Below are 20,469 nucleotides of genomic sequence, written 5' to 3'. Positions count from 1 at the left end.
ATCAAGCCACTTCTGCTAAGTTTGATGAGGGAATTCTTTTTTGTTGCCATTAGTTCTTCGTGAGATTGATCCTGTTGGACTCAGTACTACTGAAACTACGGTAGTTTCAGTAGTACTGAGTCCAACAGGATCAATCTCACGAAGAACTAATGGCAACAAAAAAGAATTCCCTCATCAAACTTAGCAGAAGTGGCTTGATTTTGTTTTCAGCAGGGGACTTTGACAGAGTATTTCTCAAAAAATACACAGTAAAATTACTTCAATGTATTGTAATTAGTAGGCTAATACAAAGTCAAACAGTATCAATTTCATTAAGAAGTAATGGTAAAATGACATTTGTATCATTCATCAAAGATAGGAGAAAAACATGCATTATGGAGGGGGACTCTGACAGAGGATTACTCACAAAGTACACAGTAGATAGAAGTAATTCATTTTATTTCTGGTAGAAGTTAAACTAGAACCGAGTCCAACAGTGTCAGTTTCCTTAAGAACTTGTGGTAACAAATATTTGTATCACTTGTCAAATATAGCAGAAATAATGAAGAGCAGCTGATTTGAAAAAGCAAACTCGAGAGACGGCTGAGTGACCGCAGTGCACAACCGCTGTATAGTTTAAATCTCCTAACAATGTTGTCCATTTTAGACAGAGGCTTATTATATTTACAGCCCTTAATAACATACATTTTCTGGGCTCAATATGTGTCTTGGCCGTTTTCGTTGTGATCGCTAAATTCCCCTTGTTTATAATAATTACCGTTCCTTCAGCAGGATACTGTAGTGATTCAAAGTGTGATTTTAGCAAACGAGGGATTTTGTTTTGAAATCACTTCCATGAGTTTCGCCCCGCCCCTCGCTCCAAGGACCATTTGACCATTTAGTAAGGTAAAAAGCAAATCAAAAAGGCCTCTCAGACGCTCTTCCGTTTAAGTGTTTAATAAAGAAAAACAATTTGACGGTAGATACACGGATTCAGAATAAATATGGACTAGTGCAATATCCAAATCGAATTCAATATTTGATCAAGGTTAAGTGTGTGAAAATATCTAAATGAAGTACTGTGTGATGCAGAGAGGTCCCGGTTTACAAACTTGAAAAAAAAGTGTTTAGTGTTACAGATCCTTTGAAAGAAATTATCATTTCAATATTTTTCTCGATTATAATGTGAATAAGTAAAATGTGAATTCCCTTAATATTGCAATTCATATTGCATTTGCAATATCAGTGAACAAACTAAGATAGAGTAAGTTTCCCTGTTCATAACCCTGTTTGTGTGTATGTGTGTGAATTTTGGGGTCTATGTGTAAGAAATGCGGTGTCCATGGGAGAGCTTGATGAAATGCCTCCCAAAACTCAGGGTGCCATGCGATCAGCACAGCGCTCGTGCACAAACAAAGTCTAACCTCTCCATCTCCGGCCTAGTGGCCCAGCGTCCAACCCGCGACACAGGATATAAGGAGAAAACACAGTTAGCGACACTCCTACTACTGCCTAAACACTATGGACCACCATGTATATATTGTCCTGGAAAAAAATGTTGTGAGTCATAATAGCCTAGTATATGGAAGACAACTATTTTGGTGATCCATTTTCTAGGTCTGATCTTAATGGTTTTCTATCTAGGCTAGGATGTACCACTTAAGAACTGGTGAATAGTGAAAGACTTGCCAAGACTAAGAGTATTTGTGAAGTAGCAGGGGGAATACTACGGAATGGGATTAGGGCCACATGTGACATCTTTGTGGAGATCTGACCAAAAGTGGCTTAAAAAAAATTCACAATTCTGACTTAATTTTCACAACTAAAATAAATATCACTTTTAGACAGACGTAAAAAAATACACATGTGGCGCTAATCCTCCCCCGTAGTAAAAGGGAATACATTTTTTCTTAAAATCAAAAAGTGTCTTCGCACTGGTTCTTAAGCAATACATTCAGGACATCAACTAAGATCACTCTTAGGATGGATCATCATCATTTTTTCTCACTTGCCTCTCAGGCCCTTAACTACTATAGAGTGGTGCAGTGAAGTTAGCATCGTTAGGGCTCCCTTGTCAAAAAGCTAAAGGAATTTTTTCATTGGATTTCGGAATGGGGCAAACAAACATTTATGATACCTGTTTGGTTCAGCAGAATAATCTCCACTTATAATCATCACTTTTAGAATGTTTGAAGTGAAAACGCACTCGCCAGAAGTAACTGGTTATTAACAACCTACATCACACTCACATTACTCCATAACAACACAGCTAAGCTAAAGGTGGCTAGTGTTTGGCATGATCGAGTTTAGTACTACTTTTACATGTCTCATTTAGACACTTGTTAGCGGCTGCGCTAGCTGCGGTTGCTAACGAGACACGGAAAAGCTTCATACATTTGCCTTTGGAGTATTTACTAACATATTTTATGTTGTTGAACAAAAAAGAGAAAATCTCTTAAACTAGAATTCAACACAGACCTTATGTTTGGTATCTAAAAAAAAAACGAATTTGAAAAAACCATTGATTTCGAGCTGACAAAAAGCTGACAAAAAGTGCTAAAAATGCTAACTCATTTTACGGGTTTTCGACTAATTCCTGCACCACTCTATTACTCTTTCAGTTTTAGAATATTATTATTATTTTTCACCTGATATCAAGATCAACTTAAAGGAACAGGAAGACAGAAGACAGGAAATAACAGATGATAAAAGTTCAGATGGGGGTTTGATATAAAAACGCTTAGAATGGGTGGTGTTAGTGAAATATTACATTATTAGAGTTTAGTTACGTAATGTATTACAGCTCAAGATATGCATGTAAGTGAATAAACATCTCATTTAGTGAAAGGCTATGTTTTTCTTGGCCTTTTGTCTGCTTGTCCGCTCTCACCTTGCTCATCTTGCTCTTACTGTCTGCGGTCAGGAAGGACATGTTGTTGATCTCATTCATCACCACAAAGTTCTGCTCCTCTCTCTTAAAGTTCTGTGAGGAATAACAGAGAAAATAAATGTCACATGGGAAAGGAAAGACAACCATTGCCAAACCGAAAAAGCTAACTCATAAAAGACACAAAGACTCACGTGGGATTTGGACCAGAAAATGAAGACTTCCCCCACCATCCTGAAGAGTTCCTCTGCATCCGGGTCAGGACAGGTCAACCATCTCGCCCTACACACAGAAAATTACATGGATTAACTTAAACTCTTAAATACATTCTGTAAATCCTAGTGAAGAGCAGCGGAAAGGCTTTTCTGTTAATATACCAGAAACATTTTATATCACTTTATACAAACTGATGATATTGTACTTTTAAATTGAAACCTATCTGCTTTGGTAGATCCATTTTCCCTTTTTGGTTTTACTATCTTTAACTTGAATTTCTTTAAGTCTGAAGCTTTTCCCCTTGAAAATGCAATACAAACTGGCCATGCCAGAAAAGCACTGAATACTGATATTTGTTTAACAGTGAAGTGTGGTTATATCAAATGAAATGCCATAATAGTGTGTCAGTTTTCTTAAATCAAAAGAGTTACTCTGGAGAATAGTGTTGCTATAAGCTCAAACGTTATAACTAAGTTATAAAGTGTTATACTAAAAATTGAAAGCAATAATATTTATTACACTCTTTAGTTGATTAAATGATTCTGATTGGTCAATTAGTAAATTCAGTAGTTTGCAGACCGTTGCTAAAGATGCTCTGATCAAGGGAACACATCTGTTTTTGTTCCGTTTCTCCATCAGAAAACACTAAGGAATATTATTTTGCATATATCTGGCAAGCAATATATTTGTACCCATGGCTAAACTGTCCCCCGTAAAGAAATGCCAAAGAGAACAAGAACAAGAAAACAGAGCAAAAGAGGGAAAGAGGATAAAGACACAGAGAGCAGCAGGATAGAGAAATCAGCAGAAGAAGACAGACAGGAAGTAAACCCTAGGCAACACAGTATGGGCTCTGGCAGTGTTTACAAACGGGTACATTTGAAAGAAACTGTGAACGAGGCATGAAAACCTAGATCAGTAGTACTGTAATTTTAAGTAACTTGGCTATAAAGGCAAACATTTTCTTAGTGGTAGCAAAACTATCCTTTTAAAACCAAATATCATGTATCTTAAATCAATATCTTGTGTCAAATTGTTTATTTAGTTAGTAAATAGTTGTTTAATAACCTGGACAACATGCAGCAAGCCGATAATTATAGAAATTAAAGGTCTCCTATCATGCTATTTTTAGGCATACTGTATATTCTAGGTCTCAGATATATAAAGAAATATAAAAACATGTCTATGAAGTGTTTTGCTCAAAATACCAAACAGAGCACCCATTATAGCCATGCCTCATAACCCTCTATTGCAGCCCTGTTACCAACATGCTGATTCTGGGTATAAAGCAGGGGTGGGGAACCCCTGCCTCTCAAGGGCCATTTCATCCTCTGAGGACCGTACAAATTATTGACCTTTGCTTAAAAATACTAAAATCACAGCCCATTCATTTGGCCTTTCTTTCATGCTGTGCAAAGAAAAAGCAACCTCTTAATCCAGATATCTCACCATGACTCGCGCATGCATGCACGTGCACACAAACTGCGGCATGTGTACGGCTACTTAGGGGTACTGCAATTTGTGAAGTGCCGGAGTTGCGTTCTGGTGCTCTCCATCAGAACTACACCCCTGTCAGACGAGACATATACCACGTGATGACACTTGTTGTGACTCGTGTTGTGTTCAAGGACCCTGACCTTGGCCAGGAAAAACAGGCACTCGCTTGTTTAATTATTTTGCGGTCTAGATTTCTTAATTTTTTTTCTTTTTTGCGTGTGTTTATAAATTAACTCGAGGGCCGTACCAAATGGTCTCGCGGTCTGTATACGGCCCGGAGGCTCCCCACCCCTGGTATAAAGCTTTTTTTTAAAAAAAAAGAGAGAGGCGGCGGCGGAGCTTATGCCTGCTCATGTGGGAGAATTCTACCCAGATACAGCTACATGCTGCCATGATTAAACGCAATATTATGTTCAGAACTACATCAAAGATTATTTCTGAAACAGTATGGAGCTCAAATGCTTTTTCTCTCTTGCGGGTTTACCACAAGGTGAGTTCCTTTTTTTATTTCCTGATCTTTTACACATACTCTCTCCAGTGTTAGCGATGCTTGCTAATGTAAACAAAGACCATTTACTTCCAAAACACATCGGGCATTGTTTCTGATTGCAACGTTTCTGATAGGGCCGTGGGTGTAAAGCCAGCCCACATTTCCGACATTACGTCATATCGGCAGCAAGTCAGCTCCGTTGTACCCCCATTTTTTTAGATTTGGGTACGGAGGAAAAGAGAGAGGGTTTTGTTTTCTGACACTTTGTGAGTCTCCTTACACACCGGGGACACATATTTATGTATGAAAGACATAAAAAAGTGCATTTTGCATGATAGGAGACCTTTAAAGGAACCCCTACGGCTAGATTTAAAAACCCCTGATTACTCCTTATGCTAGGATGACCGGCTCTCTGCACATGTATCACGTCATTGCTAAGATCAGCTACCTGTTGTTGTCCACGTAGCGGATGAGCAGGGGGTAGAGAGCATACAGGTCCCGGCACAGCACAGCGAACTCATCTCGGATGGTCCCGTTCTCACTGTCCATCTCCTGCTTGCCCTCCATGCGCAGCTGATCCTCCTCGGCCACCACCTTCCCTGAACGCTTCTTCAGCTTCTCCATCGTGGGGATGAAGTGGGACTTAAGCATCTCTGGCTTAGCCCTGCTGACAATAGGCTGGGAGAACACTGGACAAGAGGTAAACAGGAATTAGCTGACATCAGCAGCAGTAAGAGTCAGTATAGTTATCTAAAAAAAAACCTAACCCTAAAAAATAGAAGGTTAGCTATGAAAAGTTGCCTCACACTGATACTTTGAATAGTGCCTGACCAGAAACAGCCATGGGGGGTACAATCAGAAAGGTCAACTAGAGAACTTCTATAAAGGAAATGCCATGACACGCCCTACACTGCTTCTAATTGGCTTACCCTGATAATCTTACACTTATCCTAACCAATATTACTCTTCATGCCTAATCAATAAAACAAACAAAGGCAATGGAGTTGTAAAGTGATGATGTATTTTTGTATGCCACTACCCATCACTATCGCTTAGCTAAAGGCAGCTAATTAGACCCTCCAGAAAAACGCGGGCAAAAATCCTTGATTATGCGGGCTAAATTCCTTGATTATGCGATTAAAAATGAGGGGTTTTTATGTGATTTTATGCGGTGAAATTGCGGGAAGTTGCTAAATATGCGGAAAGTTGCGAAATATGCGGGGAAAAAGAATAACAATTTTTTTAAATATTGGGCTGTCTTATTTATTCTCTCTCACACACAACCTGCCACTAACGTTAAACCCCTTTACTATTCAATTAAACACATTCAATGTNGGTCTTGAATTTATGTGTGTTCTGAGTTAGTGTGTTGTTCTGTGTCCACTCCCCCTCTCTTTTGTGTCCCCGGGTCCACTTGTATTAGTCTGTTAATCTGTGTGGTCCCTTTGATTACTGTTGTGTTTTGGGGTTTCCTTTTGTACTGTACCTCTTGTCGTTTTTGTGGGTTTGGAATGTTTGATATTGTTGCACTGTATTGTACTCTTAGCACTGTCCATGAAACACTTAAATGAGGTCCACCTTGATTTCAGACTAATTTCTCAACTAATCATATAAAGTTATAATAATTAGGTTTAGGCGTTCCTTTGACTTTCTCATTTTCATGTGAAAGGGGGGCATTACGTCACCCCCATCTTAATGTTTCGTCGTTTTTTTACATTTATTGAGTATGAGTTTATGAACATTAGTAATAATCCGTTACCTGCGTTACATAACATTACTTACATACTAAGTAGACAGAAAAAAATGATCTGTGTATTATTTACCGTTTCGGGATTTGGTATGTTAAAGGGACAAACGAAAACGAGATCGAGACAACACAACTATTAATACACGTAAAAGACTTTATTATGGCTACATACGGTCACATGACAAAAATAAACTCCAAGATCTATCCTATTTTTGACCTTATGTAAACTAATTTTCCATTCCAAATACCCTAAGGTACAATTGCTCAAACTTATTCTTTACGGGTAATAAAGAATGACTATAATGACAACTTTGTATCTAAAAATAAATTAGACTTGCAGTCTTTAGAAGTTGTCTCGTTCATCAGAAAGTGACGCTGTTGAAGTTAGGAAAGGCACACTAAACAAGATTACTGTCACAATGGTGTATAGAGTTATGTACACTTGAATAGTTGAGATATCGATTCTTAGAGAGGAGCCCGACGTACACACCATCAAGGATACGGACTCGAACTGTAAAAAAAAATGTCACATATGTCTCTTGTTTCGCTCACGAGCACGACTCCAGGTCCACATTACCGTCGGCAGGTGTGCCGCGACACAACTTCGAACGGCCACTCGAAATCAGACTTTGAGCTGGTTGTTGGTTAGTGTACTTAGAGGGCGGGGCCTGTGTGTTCTGCCGCCAAAACTAACCAATCTCGAACATGACCCGTATACTAAACTAACCGACTGCGAAAGGAGGCGGCTCGTTACGAAACGAGGGTTATTACGTCAAGCCTTTTCGCCCTGCAGTGGGTAAGTTCACTTACCCGTCTTTCGCAATCTTCGAGTTGCGTGCTGGCAGTCACACTGCCCGCCATTCTCCGACTCAGGGTCGGAGGTTTATCTGACCCCGGGAAATTTGTGTTGTGTAACTGTGTGTGGACTGAAAGTTGTCTCTTCTGGAGTGTCATTACAGTGTATTGAGCTTAGTTCTGTGTGTTGTGTGTGTGTGTGTGTGTGGTAGACGTTTACACTGTCAGTTCAAAATGGCGACAATATGTGGGCTAGTCAGGTGTCTTGGTCGGTTCGTCTTGTTCCCTGACTAGTTCTGCGGTGAGTGTTCTGTTTTGTCATTGTCTATATATATCATAGCCTTGAAATAAAGGAAGTTTCAGTTTAAATCTGCATTTGGGTCCTGCTTGTTTCACAAACCGTGACAGTACGAACCGACCAAGACAGACAGACAATCCAGAACTTAAATACACACAAGACTCAATCACACAACAAGACACAGGTGAGGAGGGAGGAGAAAACACAGGGGCCCAGGTGAACATAATCAGACAATTAGACACACCAGGGAAACTAATGACAAGACAATAACCCAAAGGAAAACATGACATGGAAAACAGCAAAAACATCCAAACCTACAAAACTATAAACGTGACATAACATGAGAATCGTGACACTACCCTGCAGTATACAAAGTCATTCAAACTAGCTGCACCTTTACCAGCTTTGAGAACACTTTCATGATCAATCATTATAAAACATATCATATTATTCAGAATGAGTACTTTTACTTTTGGTAATTTAAGTATACTTTTGATGCTTATACCTTTACTGGAGTATCATTGTGAAGGCAGGACTTGTACTTGTATCAGAGTATTCCTACACTTTGGTACTTCTACTTTTACTTAAGTACAAGATCTGAGTACTTCTTCCACCTCTGGTTACATATGAGACTGTCAGAGGCACTGTTATCAAAGTGAAAGCTGTACAATTACGTGTGATAAGAGACACTGTTACAAATATGAACAAGAATAAAATGTGTTACATAGAGACTTTACAGGACACATTTTACTTAAAGAAACACAACTATTGAAATGCTAAAACTGATATGTCTCGTGAAGGCCAATTTCTTAAAAATGTACTTTCACATCAAAAAAAGGTATCTTCGCTTTTGCTGTAACTACTGTATGTAAATGTCCCCTCTGTGGGACAAATACAGTTATTGTGATTCTGAAACACATGCTAACCCCAGAACCAATCACAATACTGTTGACAGAGATCCCGTTACCTCCTGGAAGCTATTACCCTCACATTATTCGCACTTTGGTTTCAACTTTCACACTGTTTCTTCTTACATTAGCATTAGGTGCGACTCAGCATGCTGAGCAAGGATTCCTGGTTTAAAACCCCCCCACCCCTAAATGTTCCCGCCTCACATGCTTTGTTTCATTTCTCCTCCAGGTTTGAACAGGACCAGCACTTTTTCCTGTGAGGCCCACAACCGCAAAGGCGTGGCCACCTCTGGATCTGGAACCATCACGGGTAGGTGTCACTGTGGAAGCACCAGTTAGACACACTTTTCCTTTTCTATCTTTTTTATTGTATTATTCCTTATCGTTTAATCTTTATTCATGATGTCTTTCTTTCTGTAGTCCTCCCATCAAAGCCTCAGAATCTGCAAGCTTTGGAGATCACTCCGACTAGTCTACATATATCATGGCAGCCCGGTTTTGGAGGCGACTACCCAATAATCCGCTGCTCTATTCAGGTGAGACAGCGTGAGATAAACATGAGAAGACCACAACTCACTGAGAAAAAGAGTCACTGCTGATTGTTTGACCCACATGTCAAACAAACACACCACTCTCCCGCTATTTACAGGACCAGAGTTCTACTTTTGAGGCCTAATTTTAAAGCAAAGAGAGATTTATTTTCCTTTTCTTCTCTTAACTCATCCTCCACCCCTCCCTGCTTTATTCATGTCCCAGTGGGTCAGGTTTCACTCTGGGAAAGTGGCCTCCTGGACTAATCTTGTGTAGCACCACTCCCTCTGCCACTATCCTGCTCTGTGGCCATTACAGCTCAGAGCTGAGAGAAGGGAAATGTTTCTCCTGGAGAAGGGAGCGGAGCAGCACCACCCCTAAACGTCTGGTTCTAATAAAGCTGCCCTCATACCTCTTGCTGTTCTTGCCCCCCTCCCTTTTTCCCCCTCAAAACCCCCTCCTCAGCCTCACAGGGGAACAAGGCGAGGGGCCGGCTCCAGCAGAATGGGGCAACAATCTGAATTTAACGGTCCATTGTGTGGGGAAAGAAACATGAGAAAATGTATGGAGTAGAGAGCTGAAAGATGTTACTTTGCTGCACAAAGGAAGCATAAAGCAGACAGAAAGAAAGGCAGAGGGAAACAAAGACAGAAGACGACAAAAACAAAAGTCACTTATTGAAAACAGGAACATCCAGACAGCAGGTATTGTGGGTTTGAGACATGCTGAGGGAATGCAGGCTGGAGTGTGACTCAGAGCTGAGCTGCACAATTAGATTAATACACTTGTTTACGGGCTGGACTGTGATTCATCCGGACAGGAATGACTCGCTCCTTCTCTCTCACACATTCATACAGTCCTCATTCATACACCTTAATATTACTTAAAAAGCACCACCCACTACTCGTGAACTCTCAATAGTCATGTTGTTTTTAAAGGTCCCGTATTATAAACAGTTACATTTCTCCATTTCTTTAATTACAAAGCAGATATAGATGCTATATAAATACTGTTACAAATATCAGAGGCTCAATCTGCTGCCCACATTCCGAAATAAAATAATATTAATGCTCAAAAAGTTTCACTAGTGGTGTAGTGATGAAGTATTTTTTGTATAATGTCCCGAAAGTTAGAATCCTAAGGGCTCCCTCGAAAAAAAGCAATGGGATTTTCCCATCAGAATTTGGAATATTGCAGAAAATAAGATCTTTGGAAAACACACATGTTACATTACATTACATTTAGCTGACGCTTTTATCCAAAGCGACTTACAATAAGTACATTCGACCAGGAAGATACAACCTTGAAGAAAACAGAATCATATAAGTACATCAGGTTTCATAGAGCCAAACATTTCAAGTGCTACTCAACTGGCTATAGATAAGCCAGTCCTTTATTAGTATACAAGTGCTCTGTTAGCAGTTCTTTGTTAGTAATTCTATCGCTCGAAGTGGAGTCGAAAGAGATGAGTTTTCAGTCTGCGCCGGAAGATGTGCAAGCTTTCTGCTGTCCTGATGTCAATGGGGAGCTCATTCCACCATTTTGGAGCCAGGACAGCAAACCCACGTGTTTTTGCTGATGGGAACCTGGGTCCCCCTCGCAGTGTGGGTGCAGCGAGCTGTTTGGCCGATGCAGAGCGGAGTGCACGTGCTGGGTGTACGGTTTAGCCATGTCCTGGATGTAGGAAGGGCCAGATCCATTCGCAGCATGGTACGCAAGTACCAGTGTCTTGAAGTGGATTCTAGCAGTTACCGGAAGCCAGTGAAGGGAGCGGAGGAGCGGCGTGGTGTGGGAGAATTTAGGAAGGTTGAAGACCAGACGAGCCGCTGCATTCTGGATGAGCTGCAGAGGTCGGATGGCACATGCAGGTAGACCAGCCAGGAGGGAGTTGCAGTAGTCTAGGCGTGAGATGACGAGAGCCTGGACCAGAACCTGCGTCGCTTTCTGGGTCAGCTGGGGACGTATCCTCCTGATGTTGTAAAGAGTGTATCTGCAGCAGCGGGTTGTAGCAGCAATGTTTGCAGTGAAGGACAGTTTGTTATCTAGGGGCACACCCAGATTCCTTGCAGTCTGAGTCGGGGAAACAACAGAGGTGCCGATGTTGATTGTTAGGTCAAGAGTGGGACAATCTTTTCCCGGAAGGAAAAGCAGTTCAGTCTTGTCAAGGTTGAGCTTGAGGTGGTGAGCAGACATCCACTGAGAGATGTCAGCTAGACAAGCAGAGATGCGTGCAACGACCTGGGTCTCTGAGCGGGGAAAGGACAGAATTAGTTGGCTGTCGTCAGCGTAGCAGTGGTATGAAATACCATGCGGGCTAATGACAGATCCGAGCGAGTTTGTGTACAAGGAGAAGAGGAGGGGACCAAGAACAGAGCCCTAAGGGACCCCTGTAGTTAGTTGACAAGGGTCGGACTCGGACCCTCTCCAAGTTACCCTGTAGGTGCGGTCTTTGAGGTATGAGGTGAGGAGGGAAAGTGCAGTGCCTGAAACTCCAAGTTTTTGGAGAGTGCGAAGGAGGATCTGATGGTTCACCGTATCGAATGCAGCAGACAGGTCCAGAAGGATGATGACAGAGGAGAGGGATGCTGATTTAGCAGTGTGCAGTTCCTCAGAGACAGCAAGGAGAGCAGTTTCTGTTGAACCTGCCTTGAAACCAGACTGGTGCGGAAGGTTGTTCTGATGTATGATACTTACACATTTTGTCCACATATGCATTGTAGTTGCAGTCACGACCAGTGCGCAGATGCAGAACAGACGGAAACACTGACCAATGAGAGTAGACTGGAATTTTTTAATGGAATAGTTCTTAAAGAGACAGGTGCTAAAACAGTTTCACACGGACAGTAGGCCTATAGGAAAAATAATCATTTTTTTCTTTTAATTAAATATAAATATTAACCCAAAAAACATGTAGAATCATGAAAGTGAGTACGGATCCTGTAAAATCATCAGCAGAGTACAACAGCACTTGCGCTATACACACACATGATCTGTTGGTATGGCTGCTCATTTGTATTTAGGTTTTGGGCTCTGACTGTAAGCCCACCCTGTGAAGAGCAGCCAGCAGCCTGCAGGAGCAGCTTGATAATGAACACCAGCATAATGGTCCTGACTGGCGACTTTAATGTGGTTTTAAGATTGCTGCAATGCATGCGCTATGTTCCTCTTTAAACATGTTTACCACAGAGAGTTTGCAGAGACAGCAGGTTTCTGCCTGGGATTTTTGGATGGCGGGTTCTGCTTCCCGTGCACCTTAATGAGCCTGGTTCACGTTCAAACAACAATAAAGACGTTTTTACGACATTTGGGCCATTAGCATTTCATTGCCATTTCAGAGCATGGACTCCAAACTCCTTCATTCTGGAGCGTCTCTCTCCCGAGAAAGACAACCACATGTTTTTGATATAGAAAACAGGAAGTTTCTCTTATCTAATCATAGATGCAACATTAACTATTTTCCATAAAATTGGTTCCTGCAGACCAACTGTGATTGGTAATTTGTAGATTATAAAAAATATTGATAATATCCTATTAAGGTAGTATTGATTGTATCTATTAAGACCACACTTACATTTTAAATCCCGTTGCTTTGCACATTCAAACATATAAAGTAAATGGTTGTCTACCAGTCTTTCCTATGCACTTGTACTTCTATGGTTTAAGTGTTTTATCTGGCTCTGACTAGTAATACTAGACATGTTGAAAGTGATTTATTGAGTTATTCTAATAGATGCCATTGCCAAAAGCATTGGTTTCAGATCCGTTTGCACTAGAAGAACAAGGTCCTCTTCCTGTTTGTGCCATGAAGCAATAAAGACGGGCAGGTTTGAGCTTTTGCTGACTATTTAAATGCAGGAAAAGGAAAACCCTAAAAAGCAGAATAGCATTTAAATATAAACATATCAATATGGAGAAAAATCACAACACAAGTTTGTCAATTGAATGTTACAGGCCAAACACTCGGGAGAAACCTTCACAGGAGGCCCAGATAAGATGATCCACAATCAGAACGTGAACATCCCCCCAGCCTCGCACCTGATCGGGGGCCTGGAACCCCACAGCCTGTACGCAGTGAGGGTGGCCTGCCACAGCAGCCAGGGCCCCTCCGCCTGGACCCCCTGGGTGGAGCTGCACACCAAAGAAGGAGGTGAGTCCTCAGAGGATGTTTGTTTTCATCCTGCATGTGTGAGTGCGGAGTCAGCTCCTCTGAAGTGAGTCAAGGCTGTGTTATCTGGCTACTGACAGCCCCCCCTCCCCCCCCCTGCACAACTGCAGGAATGGTTGAGCCTCATTTAAGGGTCATTTGGTCTGTACAAAGGATTCATTTATGGAAGTATGAAGCTAATTTCTGCTTTCATTTTCAGATAAATACAGTAGTTGGAATGTACTGTTATGAAGTGGATACACATTTGTAATACACATTTTGACTAATAATGAAATATTCAAGATTCCTAGTCCTTATTTATTTGTTATTGTTTCTAGAAGCCCCAGGTCAGTGGTTAGTTGTTGTGAGTGTCTGCCATTTTAACCCTTGACCCTAGCTGTGTTCTTATCTGATCTCCTATGTGTGATTGTTTTATATCTTGGGTTAAATAACAGCTGTCAATTGCTCCAAAAAGTCCCCAAAAGGGGACTCTAGGGTGCAATAGTCAAAAAGTAAATGCAAAAGGTTATTCCACACTTAATTATAGACAGTAAAAGGCCTAAAAGGATACTCTTAACTATCACGCTTGATTCTTCTCCCCCGTTATGAGCTTTATTTCGTGGTGAATACACTTCTGCTTTTCAGCTTCACTGTTAGTCATAATACTGCTTCCCGTGCCCCTCCCACTTAAGTCTGTGTTTATGAAGAATACCAGACCTAAGTCACTGTACCTCTGCAATCTTTGAAATGTAAACTCTTGAGGTAGAAGGCTGCCTGGTATTGGAGAGACAGAGTAGGTGGGGAGGGAGGGAGGGAGGGACGTTAAATTCTCCTGAAAGGCTTCAGTTAGGATCGCAGCACTCCGTTCAAACTGTACAGGCTGCAGTGTTTGACTTTAAACTGAGGTGGGATTTTCCATGCCAGCTCATGCTGTCTCTATCCCTGACGAGTAGGAATGGAAACAGCAGAGGAGAGATCTGCCACAGGATCGGGGCTTTCCATGATTGAAGCTGCTCAGAATCTGAAAGCACTTTATCATGGCATTTCTCATGAAATAGGGAAATGGAGAAGTACTTGTAATAAAAGAGAAGGAGAAAAAGTGGTTTTGAGATAAGCTTGCTACAGTCGGGATTTTCAAGTTTCACTACTCTATTCAGCAGAGTTGTAGCAAGCTTGGCTTTGTTTCTGTGGAAAAGATCCTCTGTTTTGCAACATTATGTAATGTCCCTTTGGACAGCAGTGTCTCATTTGTTCTAATGAGTCAGGGGATGAACAGAAAAACAGAAGATTTGGCTGCTGGTCAAGGATAGTTCAGGAGGCACTGAGGGTCAAAGGGAGTGAGGTTAAAGAAGGAAGGCTCACAGCTCAGACATATTTTCCACTTCTATCTCTTTGTTTTCAATGCTGTGCCTAAACTCCCACAAGGCTCTATTGTTGGGACTGAAGTGTTTTCCCATTTGTTTTCCATTTGCTCCCATGCCTTCTCTTTAACCCTTTAATGGGCTTTCACATATACATATTTTGGAAGTTAATTTCTTGCTTTTATTCTACATTATACCCATTTTACAGATGAATACACCCCTATTACACCGTTATTATCCCCCGTAGTACACCCATATTACTCCATCATTGTTCACATGTTACATTATTATTTCAACCATATAACACCCTTATTACACACATTTGACACCCATATTACACCATACTTACACTGTTGTTACATGAGCTTATCAATATTTTTTTTATTTTCTACATAACACCCTTATTACACCCGCATTACACCCATTTTATTCCTCTTTACTCCCATGTTACACTATTATTTTGAACAGTTTTGTAACTTATTATACTCATTTTACCCCCATGTTACATTTTTCTCACACCCATATTACACTGTTATTACACCCATGTTACAGCAATATTACACCATATTACACCCATTTGACATATAGCCTGTCAAATGACTGTATCCCACAGGACACAGAAACCATTTAAGGGTTAATTCATGAGTTTTCTCTTCATTACAGACTCTTCTCCTGCATGCTTTTTTTGTTCTCATTTCCATCCTTCATTCCCTCTTTGTTCTAATTTTGTCGCAGTAGTCTCTTTGAACCTCAAATCCTACAAACTGCACCGCAGAGTTTATTCCCAACATCAAACAAAACCTTGTTTTCTAAATCCAATCTTCCAACTTCACCCCATCATCGCTCATTTCCCCCTTTCTTTTGACCTCAGATGACCTGTGATTTCCCTTCTAAGAGCACACAGCTATGCACTGTGGGAAACACACAATAAGGGGTCGATGGTGGGAGAAGGCAGGGGATGGATGAGGAGCAGGGAAACGAGGGAAGAGGGCGCTTTGAGAAAACACTAATTTAGCTGTTTTCCCAAAGCCCGATATTTCCCCCAGAGAACAGAAAGGGGGGTAGGGGGTTTGTGGGAGAGGAAGCGAGACGACCCATATCACCCCCTAATCCTAAAGCTGCAACGACATGATGTTTTACATATCCATTCTGTAAACGCATTATCTCTGCACACAGTGGTGGAAAAAGTATTCAGATTATTTACTTGAGTAAAACGATATATCAAACTGTAGAAATAATACATTTCAAGTGAAAGTACTGCATCTTCAAAATCTGTATTGATAAAATACCTAGTAAATACATACAGTACATGCCAAATAAATGTAATGGAGTAAAAAGTACAATATTTGCTTCTAAATGTAATTCAGTAGAAGTATAAAGTAGTATAAAATAAAAATACTCCAGCAAAGAAAAGGGAAATCAAATGTGAACTTAAGTACAGATCTTGAGCTAATGTACTTAGTAACTTTCCACCACTGCTTGCACATCCAAATAAAACAATCTAACATCTTCTTCAGAGCATCTTTGCAAAACAAAATAGGCGAGGCACTTGACAAAAGTTTTTGTGTTCTTTTGACACACTTCTATATTCCGAAAAGGCACTCCTTAATCCCTCCACACATCTGTTTGTACCCCTAAAGTGACGCTACATTGAATCCAGAGTCACCGGACAACCAAACTCACCATTCCAATAGGAGTGAGTCATGGAGACGTGGCACAACACACACGTGTCATATGTAATCCTATTTAATACCACTGCCAGTAAAAAAAGGCTCCATTTGCTGAAGACAGACAACAGTGTGTTTCACCACGAATGAATCAAAGTGGATGTCCATAAATGTTGTGACATTTTTTGATGACACGAAAATTCGTGTTCGGAGTGATCAGGGAAACATGTTTCCTGTGTAGTGCTGACATAGTTTTTGATTTATGGAGAACAGATCTCCGGGGTATGAGTCAATATTTGGCTTCAGGGTGACCCTTTTCCATCCACGTGTTGACCCCCCCGGAGAACTGAGAGGACGAGATGGAGACCCAGGAGCAGTCCTGAGTCCAAACGCTTCCAAGCATGGTTATCCGACACTGCTTCTACATTTGCAGCACTAAACAGGATGTGAAACAGTAGTCTGCCATGGATGCAGATGTTAACCTCTTCTGTTGAGAAACTAATTGTGACTCCAAAGTGTTTCTCAGCCTCTTGCCAAGCCGAGCCTGGGAAACAAATATTAATCTGTAGTTTCTGCATTTTAGACAAACAGCACATTACTTTTTCCTTTTGAAACTACGCAAACCTTTCAACTGGAACTTTTTTTTGCGTTTTTCCCCCTCCTCCACAAATCTCTAAGTCAAGGCTTACTTCTCTTAAACTCATAGCCCCGTGACAAAAAAAGAGATATTTACAGCAGAGGGGGCAGCGAGGGAGAAGACAACTTGGAAAGAAGGAGATCGAGTAATGTTGGATTGAAGACAGGGAGAGGAAAGGCAACAAAGGGATTGAGAAGGAGAAGGCAGAGAAAGGGGCGGGGGGGCACAGATGACGGATCATAGGTGGAGACGATCTTCTGGAACGAGCTTGAATTGTTTTCGCTGGCAGGCAGAGCAGGGACCGCATGTGGAAACAATCATCTGCCAAATGCTTCCTGATAACATCATCCATATAGGCTGGGCCATGTTCCCCAAACTCACACTGACTTGGTGTGGGTGTGTGGGTGTGTGTGTGTGTGTGTGTGTGTGTGTGTGTGTGTGTGTGTGTGTGTGTGTGTGTGTGTGTGTGTGTGTGTGTGTGTGTGTCCAGTTAGTTTGTGTGACTTTTTAAGCCTGCAGAGTAAGTGAGAAGCAAAGACAAAGAGAGCCCTAACTCAGACGGCTACAAAGGAAATGAGCACTGTCGTCTCCTTGTGAAAAGGTTCTTGGATTCTTGTGTCTTACACAGTATCAATCTCAGACACACACACGTGCACAAACACACACACAAATTCCTCACACTTTTTCTAGCATTTTATTCAGCAAGGTTTTCTCTCCACTGGGGATTTCTGTTGCCAGCAGCCCTTTTCTTTCACTCTCTGCTCCAGAAAGCCAGAAAAGAAAAGGGCAGGCGAGAGAATGAGGCAGAAACAGGGATGGACAGCCTGGAGGAGGCGGGCAGGGGCCCCGGCAATTATCCGTTTGAGGTCCTCCAACCGTGGCTTTTGAACTAGCTAATCGCCCCACTCTGCGGTGCCATCAGCAAGCCTTTTTTGTCCTTATAAAGCTGAATTCCTCACATTCCCTGACATCTTCCCCTTCCAGCTGTTGTAGTTCTCCACACCCTGGAGGCTGCAGGCTGTCAAAACAACACACGCCCCCCCCCGACACACTGGCCCCTGGCCACCAACCCCACAGTCACACCCTGCTTATGCAATCTGACAAACAACTCAAAAGCGGTATAAAAGTTTGAAAATTGAAACTCGTTTTTTTTTGTTTCAGTGCCAGATCACCCGCCCGTTAACGTTAGCGCTGTGCTGAACGGGACAGACGTGCTGCTGACATGGGAGGGGCCCCCAGGAAAGCTGAATGGAGAACTGCAGGGCTACATGGTGGAGTACAGCGCCCCCAACGCTCAGCAGGTATGAGGCGCCATGCAAACATTTTGACATTGTTCATCCTATAAATGAAGATGATAAATCTGCTTGATCCTGACTACCTCTTGTCTTCTGTTGACAGTTTGTTGTGGACACTGGATTGGACACCGAGCTGTCAATCAATCTGTCTGTCCCCCTGTCCAATGTGACCTTTCGAGTGTGTGCCTATACAGGGGTGGGGCAAGGACCCTGGACCCCCACACAGACCCTGACCCTTATTACTCCTGGTGAGTGCCAAAAAAAAGTGAAAACATACTTAAAAAATAAAAATCATTGAATATGCCGTATTTGTTGAGTAGTACTTTAAATGCTTTTTTTAAATACAGAAATGAGTTTTCTTTAAGAAACTTGTAAGCAAATATCTGTCAAACAACCAAATTAAAAGTGGTGCTTTGGCATGATTCTTTCAACTAATCAATTAGTAATTATAAAATAAATAATGAGTTAACTTAGGTTATATTTTTAGATGCTGCATCATTTCGTACGTATTCTTTATAAGGTATAATAGTTTATTACAAGAAGATGTCAGATTTGATTCGTATACATCCTGCAATGATAAACACATTTTTAAGGTCGACCAAAGAAAATGTGTTACTTTTGTGTTAATATTGACACGAGCTACGCTTTCTCTTTTTTCTCACAGAAATGGAGGAATTCAGAGGTGAGTAATGACCGACTTTACACATTAACAAACCTACCATTAGCTCTGATGTGACCCCTCAGAGTGACACGTAGTGACACGCTGACAGTGGAAGTGAGATCATGGTGTTTTTGAACACCATTCGACTTCTCTTTCTTATTCTCTGTCAGTGGGTTCCTCCATGAGCCTGCAAGTTTCTTCCTGTGTATCTCAGAGATAAAAAAGGGAAGGAAGAGAAAAAAGAGAAGAGAACATCTCAGAGTGAGACGGGAAAGGGGAAGAGAGAGGGGATGGAGGGGTGAATGGGGAGACGCATCATAAATATTTATAACAAGCGAGAACAGTGTAGCATCTCTGTTTGCTTAGTCCAATAGAGCCAGACAGACAATTCAAACAACAAGAATGGCAGATAAAAAGAGGCAAGGAAAGTCGAGGGAGGGGGAGTGTGAATGAGAGGACAAGTTGGGGTGGAGGTTGTGGAAGAATAGCAGTAACTTTGGCAAGGAAGCTGGGAATACATTCAATGTGAGGGATGGGACTACAAGAAACAGTAGATATTTTGAGAATAAGGAACAAATTAAACATGCTGTATTTTTAGAGGAGACATGTTTAGATTTAGCTCAACAAATATGCAGGGAGGGACTGAGGTCAGTTATGGCGCATTTCCACTGCAGCGCGTAGCACGGTTTAAGCGTGCCGTGCCAAACCGGCACGTTTTTTGTTTCGTTTCCACTAGGGTAGTTCCGGAAAACATGAATAAAACTACACATCTTCAGATGTTATACATACATAAGTGTCCTACACTAATAATACAAAGTTATTATGGCATTGTATGCTGTGTGTACCTTATTTGTAACATCTTCAGACCTTTCCAACTCCCTCAACAGTTTGCCTGTCTTGTGACTGTTGCAGTGTAGGTTCAAATATAAAGAGACAATTATATGTGGATAACAATAGCATCCGTGATGACTAAGCGGAAACTTATACGGAAAGCTATAATTATTGTGTTAACATCACTGTAAATTGACAGTTTTTTAAACCCGCCGCCACCGCCGTAGTGGTAAAAGCACGTTATTGGCATTTTTTGTTGAATATGCTTATATTTAGCATACAAAAATAGGGGAAAGTAGGAGATCCATGATACGAAATACTAGAATATGAAAAACCAAGAAGAACTGTAAGAGACCTTTCCAACTCCTCAACAGTTGCCTGTCTTTGACTGTTGCAGGTGTAGGTTCAAATATAAAACAATTATATGTGTGGATAACAAAATACATCCGTGATGAACTAAGCTGGAAACTTATACTGGAAAGTATAATTTATTGTGTTAACATTCACTGTAAACTTGACAGT

General features: G+C 41.3%; 2 protein-coding genes across 2 annotated transcripts in view; one reads left to right on the top strand and one right to left on the bottom strand.

Annotated features, from left to right (window-relative positions):
* LOC104963769 (ryanodine receptor 1-like) overlaps nucleotides 1-5,760 on the bottom strand; it is a 90,762-nt gene extending 85,002 nt beyond the window's left edge. Inside the window, exons 1-4 of the mRNA XM_010792411.1 lie at nucleotides 5,518-5,760; nucleotides 3,061-3,148; nucleotides 2,870-2,962; nucleotides 1,404-1,418 (exon numbers count right to left, since the gene is read on the bottom strand). Of these exons, the coding sequence (XP_010790713.1) occupies nucleotides 1,404-1,418; nucleotides 2,870-2,962; nucleotides 3,061-3,148; nucleotides 5,518-5,720 (399 nt within the window). The 5' untranslated portion in view covers nucleotides 5,721-5,760. The remainder of the gene's footprint in view (nucleotides 1-1,403; nucleotides 1,419-2,869; nucleotides 2,963-3,060; nucleotides 3,149-5,517) is intronic.
* A 1,588-nt stretch (nucleotides 5,761-7,348) lies between these two features.
* The window catches only part of LOC104963787 (tyrosine-protein kinase receptor UFO-like), a gene marked incomplete at its 3' end in the record, with an annotated part of 17,026 nt that continues 3,905 nt past the window's right edge, over nucleotides 7,349-20,469 (top strand). Inside the window, exons 1-7 of the mRNA XM_010792426.1 lie at nucleotides 7,349-7,460; nucleotides 9,050-9,130; nucleotides 9,241-9,356; nucleotides 13,303-13,498; nucleotides 18,322-18,461; nucleotides 18,559-18,703; nucleotides 19,120-19,137. Of these exons, the coding sequence (XP_010790728.1) occupies nucleotides 7,349-7,460; nucleotides 9,050-9,130; nucleotides 9,241-9,356; nucleotides 13,303-13,498; nucleotides 18,322-18,461; nucleotides 18,559-18,703; nucleotides 19,120-19,137 (808 nt within the window). The remainder of the gene's footprint in view (nucleotides 7,461-9,049; nucleotides 9,131-9,240; nucleotides 9,357-13,302; nucleotides 13,499-18,321; nucleotides 18,462-18,558; nucleotides 18,704-19,119; nucleotides 19,138-20,469) is intronic.

Source organism: Notothenia coriiceps, unplaced genomic scaffold, assembly GCF_000735185.1.
Source record: "Notothenia coriiceps isolate Sejong01 unplaced genomic scaffold, NC01 NC01_scaffold00036401, whole genome shotgun sequence".
Taxonomy (NCBI): Eukaryota; Metazoa; Chordata; class Actinopteri; order Perciformes; family Nototheniidae; genus Notothenia; species Notothenia coriiceps.
Note: the sequence above shows the minus strand (reverse complement) of the source record. Positions and strands in the feature narration are given on the sequence as shown.